Source organism: Andrographis paniculata, unplaced genomic scaffold (genome assembly GCF_009805555.1).
Source record: "Andrographis paniculata isolate CXL003 unplaced genomic scaffold, ASM980555v1 Contig76END, whole genome shotgun sequence".
Lineage (NCBI taxonomy): Eukaryota > Viridiplantae > Streptophyta > Magnoliopsida > Lamiales > Acanthaceae > Andrographis > Andrographis paniculata.
This window is the reverse complement of record NW_026137613.1, coordinates 2,676,622-2,683,011: the sequence shown is the minus strand read 5'-3', so window position 1 is coordinate 2,683,011 and position 6,390 is coordinate 2,676,622. Positions and strand designations below refer to the sequence as shown.

Below are 6,390 nucleotides of genomic sequence, written 5' to 3'. Positions count from 1 at the left end.
GTTGTCACATGGTAGGTGAGACGGACGGAGTATTATTAAATCACATAATTAAAGAAAAAGTTGAATACTAAAATATAATAATTCCTAATTGCACATAAAATTATCCCAACTATTACTATTATGCTAATTTAATACTACATCCGTGGAAACTTATGTTTATTTGATCGGACACGAATTTTAACAAAAATAGATTAAAATTATTATTATTATTATTATTTTATTTTTTATAATTTAAAAGGAAGTAGATGACATAAATTTGAATGATAAATATAATTGACTATATAAATTTGAATGATAAATATAATTGACTATATGTTCTCCTCCATATTAGCTGAGACGTTCAAATATATTATAATATTTACATAGAATTTTTTTACAAATAAGTCAAACAATCAATATTTCTCGTCAAAGTTGCAGTTAGACTCAGAAAAAAAATCAAAAAAATTAAGTCATGACAAAGATAATAATATTTTGAAGAAGAAAAAGAAAAAGAAGAAGAATGATGTCAATAGGAAAAGAATAATAGAATAAGAGAGTGATTGTTGGATTGAATTTTTTTCTTCTTAAGCAAAACTATATATTACCTAAACAAAAAACTAAGTATTTACAGAGTCCAAAGACTTAAACACTAAATATAAATAATAAAAAAAATAGTTACTTTTGTTAGTTCACTGTCATACAAAATAATAGGTCTATTTCTTTTTTTCATGTTTAACTATTTTTAATCACTTTTTAAATTTTTTACAGTAAAGACAAAAAATACACGCTATAAAAAAAAAAAAAAAAAAAGAAAAAAAAAGCTGATAGTAAAAAAAACCCACCCTAAACAACTCTATACATCGTAACGAAGCAATGACTTTGGCTTGTTAGACCAGTTTGAATGAATCTTACAAATTTAGTTCAATTTTGAATATGAACACAAAAAAAAGGTCAGCAATGTTTGGCTTTTCAAAATAAAAATAAGATTTTAAAAATAGTAAATTTTCAATAGTTATATTTAATTCATGATTATTTATATTTTAAAAAATAATAAAATAAAAATGCAGAGGATAGAGGCAACCTTAGCTGTGGAAACTTTTGATAAGTTCAAATCTTTGCCTATAAATATTACCATCAGCATTCTATTTTTCTTGCACATTGAATACACATTCCATACCTCGTGTTCTTTCTTGCCAAATCCTAAAAAATCGGAAAAATTAAGCTATGGGTGTCAAGAATTTCTTGCACGAACTTAAACTTAAGGTTTCTCCATCTAGGATCTTCAAGGCCGTGACCACTGATGCCGATGATGTCCTCCCGAAGGTTGCGCCGGGTGTCTTCAAGGGTTCCAAGGTTATCGAGGGAGGTTCTTTTGGACCTGGTTGCGTTGTTGAGAGAGCCGTCGTTGGTGGTAAATTCTTTTTTAAAAAAATATGAAAAATCGTGTTTTGATACCGTGCATAAGTTTGATTATTATTTTTGTTGTTTAATTTTACATTATTCAGATCTTTTCTAAGTCACCGTATTTCATTTCTCACCTTACTATTATATGTTTGATTATCATTTTTGATTATTATTTATTTTAATAATCCAATCTGTGTACTTAGTTAAAATTTCCTTATCCCCTTTCCAATTATGAAAGACATGCTAATTGATAAGATTATGATTTAATCACACTATTTATCATATTGATTTATGTTTTTTTAATTTAATTTAAAAAACATTTAATTCTTCCAATTTTCAACATATTTCTTGCTACCAGTAACAATTTTTCGATATCATATACTCAAAAGGAATAATTAGAAGTTCAATTATATATAACGATAAAAAAATTACTATTTTCAAAATTCTACTGTCACTTCGAAAAAATTAACTATTATAAAATCTTGTCAATTTTCTCTTATTTATTATTTTTAATTAATCTTTTTGTATTTATACTGAAAATTGAAAAAAATTATATGGTTCACTGTAAACGGGACCATCAAAGGCTTCAAATTAATATTTTTCTACTTTCACGGATTTATTTATTTTATTTTTATAAATTTTTGTAATTATTCTTATTTTGGGTATATTTTATGAGTTAGCTTTCCGACCTTATAAATACCTAAAATTTTGCTTTGTAAGCCTTTTTTGTTGGGTAAAAAACTATAAATAAATTCAATTGATAATTTTGTTTTTGTTCAATTATCCTTATTTGTTTGTTGGTTAAGCATATTTTGGCTAGACACAATACATTAATTCATCGATCTATCAGCTCCCAACTTCAAGTTCAAAGTTGATGACATTGACACTGGGAAGTGCTATATCAAGTATACGGAGCTCGAAGGAGACAGAATCGGCGACAAGTTTGAAAAAGTTCACCATGAGGTCGTAACCGAACCCTCGGGTGATGGAGGGTGTGTGATCAAGTTCAATAGTAACTATATTGCAAAGGGCGACACTGTGCCAAGCGATGAGGACATTAAAACGCACGTAGAGAAGTCATCTGCTTTTTATGCGGCCATTGCAGAGTACCTTGTTGCCAATCCTCACGTTTGTGCATGATATGATCATAATACCCTTTCTAGTCCACTCTCAATTGTTGTTTTTACTGTTGTTGTTGTTGTTGCCTTTAAATTTTCAACCAAGAAATGAATAAATGAGTGGACGGTATACGAGTTTGTTCACTTTATATTTTTAGGTGGAACGATTCCTCATAAATAGTATTTAAAAAAATATAATATACACACATTAATAAAATATATATAGTATATATTACTCACTCGTAAAAACTAAATAATTCAACACTAAATATGTTTTTATATAATTAATTATTGAAATTGTGTGTTTACTTTCTTTTATATACAATATTTTATTATTTCATCAGTCAGCCAAATTATACATATTTTCTTTTTTTTATTTTTTTTTATTATGCACACTCTATTTGTAGTAAATCACTTTATCTACCTACATTTTTATTACTCATTTTTTAATAAATAATAATAAATTTTTCATATTTTTTCTACTCACCCATTGCTTTTTTTATCTAACAGTTTCATAAATTTTTTATAATACTCTCATTTTATTTTTTACTTAATTCACTCTATCATTATAAAATAAAATAATGTTCATATTGTAGAGTGAAAACGATTACAAAACATTCACCCGCTACTTGGTGGTTTCTTTTAGGTTTTAGGTTGTTATTCTTTATTCTTCTATCATCTGAGATTTTTTTACTTCGGATTTATTTTAAAATTTAAATATAAATGTTGATATGGTATTTTAAATTAAAAATTACTATTTCTGTCGTCAAAACTTGTTCTCAATTCCTTTGTAAATTACAAAGAGAATGGAAACAAATTTCAATGATAAAAATAGTATATATTTTTTAAAAAACTTCAAAAATTGTACTCCCTCCGTCCAGCCACAAAGTAAGCATTTTACCATTTTTTTACGTCCAAACACAAATTACCCATTTCCTTATATAGTAACTATGGCCCACACTTCAATTTACAAATACCCCTATATCAATACAAATTTACATCAATGCCACTACATTAAATACATATACAGTATTTAACTTAATACACAAATTACACATTAATTAAATCATTAAACATTTATACACAATTACACACATACAAAACTAAATTAAATCACACTAAATTAAACACGAACCAAACAAACTCACCCTTTCTCAGATAGGTTCATCCTCTCTCTTCGACGTTGTTAGGGTTTCTCTCACTCTTCGATCTCTTCGCGATTTGTTCTCTCTTCACCATCGATTGCGTCAATGGCCAGTAATGGTGCCAATGGTGCCGGAGTTAAGCACAGTGGCGAAGTTCCTGGTATCGTTGTGCCCTTTACAGCGTCGAATTCGGGTTTGAGAGCTTCCTACGGCGTCGAAGGGATACCACTGTCTAATTCAAATCTTTATATATCCGTTGTTCCGGAGACCTCTCTGACTTTCGAGGGTGAGTTCGTGCCTGATTCCGATGATATAGATTCAGATCTTCATAGATCTGTGGTTTCGGAGACTTTCGGGACCTTTGACGGCGAGTATGCGCCAGGCTCTGGTGATTAACTTTTATTTTCATCTTATATTTTCATTTTGATTACGTTCGGGATCTTATTTTTCATCTTGATTAAGTTTTTGTAAACCATTTCTTTTTGTAGCTTCGCATTTACTCTTATCCAAGGTGCCGGAATCTCCTAACATTCTTTACGGGATGGCTGTGCCGGATTCCGATGATGAATCTACCGCTATTGCGCCGGTGGGCATAAACCCTAAAAGGGATGGATGGTGGAGACTCCCTTGCCGGAGGTCACTCTGCTGTTGTCCGTGAGGTTGTCCTTGAGTTCTTGAGAATTTACTGTCCTCTTTCCATGTCATTGCCCGAGTTCTCTAAGGTATACATTACGTTGTTTTATTTATCGGAGTTTGAAGGGGAAAATTACATTTTGCGGGTTGAAATAAAAATTTTCTAAACGTTTTTTTCTGTGTAATCTAGGTTCTGTGATGTGTGAGTAATGCATATTGTTTGGAGGCTTACTGTTAAGTAATGCAACCACATGTGCATTACAATTGATACACACATGACTTACTCAATGCTGATTATAATTTCATAGTGTAATGTCACTTCCCTTAGTGTGTGAGTAATGCATATTGTTCATGGAGGCTTACTGAATACGTAATGCAACCGCATGTGCTTCAAATTTGTACACACACTGCCCCTACTCAATGAAGATTTTTATCGGAGAGAGTAGTTTAAATATACTTCTGAGAGTGAGTTGACAACACTCTATGATGACAAACATTGTTTTGACATTCTTATATATTGTCAATTGAACCAAAAACATATTATGTGATACAAAAAGTGTGAAAATTGTAGACTTTCATGGCCCTAACCTATGCAATTGACTTGTGTTTATTGCTTAAACATCCTCTGTAAGTTGAGGTGTTTTATAGCAATAAACATAATTTTTACATACTCAAAGTCCTTTTTACTATACTGAAAAGTTGTTCCTACCACACTAAAAAGTCTCATCTTCTAAAGTTCCTCAAGAGAGGTTATAAATTCTTCCAAGTCTTCGACTTCATTTGCATCCATCAAATGATCAATAGATATCTTGATCATTTCATGGTCCACTTGTAGGTCTTTTGGGAGATCCCCTGACCTCCTTAAAGAGTTTTTCCCTATATGAGGGATCTTGTAATTGTTTGAGCCAAGATTGGCTATTATTTCACCAAGATATGCTTGCAAACTTAGAAAAACTGAATCTAAAGTGGTGTGTGAGAGCTCTTGAAATGATTTATGAACTGCTTCAAGCAGATCATCCACTGTGGTACCTAGTATGGTAATTTGTAAAGATTGCAATGCCCGGAACCATCCCAAATCATTTACATTTGTGTCAGGGCTGTTTGGTGGTTGAAAGACCAAACTTATGTTGAATCCATCACTGTTTGCTGCTTGTCTGAACTCAGGATCATCGTTATTGATGTGAGGCTTTGCATTGTCTTGCTGAATGATAATGTTTTTATCCCTGTCGACAGGCCATTTTTCCTTTATTGTTGGGATCACCTGTAATAACATCACCAATGAGGATTATTTTTGTAATTCTTATTTAGGAGACTTATACCTGTGATAATTAACCCAATGATGATATGTTTCTGAGGGCTAAGGAAGTTGAGTCTTATTAATACAAGGTGTAATAACATACCTTATTAATTAGAAGCTCCTTGGTGACTTCCTTAGTGATGGATTCCAATGGTTTAGTAACCATTGTTCCAGCTGCCCTGTTTTTTGATTTTCTTAGGGTTGGAACTTTTTCAGTAAAAGGAAAAATGCCTATTTTACCGTCAAATAAGCATTCTCCACTCGGATAATACGCAGGTCTAGCAACTGCACATAAAAACATTACTTTGGTGATGAATCTTTTATTTTGATAGGACCGATATGGCTCTGTCTCATCCGGTGTTAGGTAGTACCTCTCGGTCTCCTTTGTGAGATTGAACCATTTTTCATCTATATGCACAATTTGTGACATGCTTTTAAATTGGATTACTTTCAACTCATTGTTAATTTCCAATGATTTGAGGCCAAACTTCAACCTCTCTATCTTGTTCTTCTCACTTAAAGAAGGCTTGATAGCATTGGTGTGTGGCCTGATAAGTCCTGTCTTTGCCCAGTACCCACAAGACTCTTACTTACATGCATCCATTTTGCTATATTTCTATAAGTCTCTCTTTTGTGTACATGAATATTTTGCAAAGTGGCTTTATCAAATGGCTTCTTTTTAACATGACATAGGGCTATTTTCTTACTACACAAAGAAATAGCCTGACCTGATTGCAACTGTTCTTGAGCTTTCTTCCATACTCTATGAATCACCTTTCTTGTAACACCAAACTTGAAACTTGCTTAAGTGAAT

General features: G+C 31.5%; 3 protein-coding genes across 4 annotated transcripts; 2 read left to right on the top strand and 1 right to left on the bottom strand.

The window, feature by feature from the left end:
* Positions 1–1,124: 1,124 nt before the first annotated feature.
* LOC127266418 (major strawberry allergen Fra a 1.04-like) lies at positions 1,125–2,631 on the top strand. The gene is made up of 2 exons (XM_051296660.1): positions 1,125–1,390; positions 2,234–2,631. Exons 1-2 carry the CDS (start codon positions 1,204–1,206, stop codon positions 2,521–2,523), a joined length of 477 nt encoding a protein of 158 aa, XP_051152617.1. The 5' UTR covers positions 1,125–1,203; the 3' UTR covers positions 2,524–2,631.
* A 987-nt stretch (positions 2,632–3,618) lies between these two features.
* On the top strand, positions 3,619–4,784 carry LOC127266619 (uncharacterized). Of its 2 annotated transcripts, XR_007842178.1 has the most exons (3): positions 3,619–4,034; positions 4,135–4,368; positions 4,470–4,784. XR_007842178.1 is itself a non-coding variant. In XM_051296933.1 (2 exons), the coding sequence occupies exons 1-2, from the start codon at positions 3,752–3,754 to the stop codon at positions 4,302–4,304; spliced, it is 453 nt and encodes a 150-aa protein (XP_051152890.1). In that variant the 5' UTR covers positions 3,620–3,751; the 3' UTR covers positions 4,305–4,784. The 2 variants fall into 2 exon arrangements, 1 of the variants encoding a protein (XP_051152890.1); XM_051296933.1 differs by having other exon boundaries at positions 3,620–4,034; positions 4,135–4,784.
* Positions 4,785–5,009: 225 nt separating this feature from the next.
* On the bottom strand, positions 5,010–5,742 carry LOC127266508 (uncharacterized). Its single transcript, XM_051296763.1, has 2 exons — positions 5,680–5,742; positions 5,010–5,540 (listed from the first exon to the last, which is right to left on the bottom strand). The coding sequence occupies exons 1-2, from the start codon at positions 5,740–5,742 to the stop codon at positions 5,010–5,012; spliced, it is 594 nt and encodes a 197-aa protein (XP_051152720.1).
* Between the last annotated feature and the right edge of the window lie 648 nt (positions 5,743–6,390).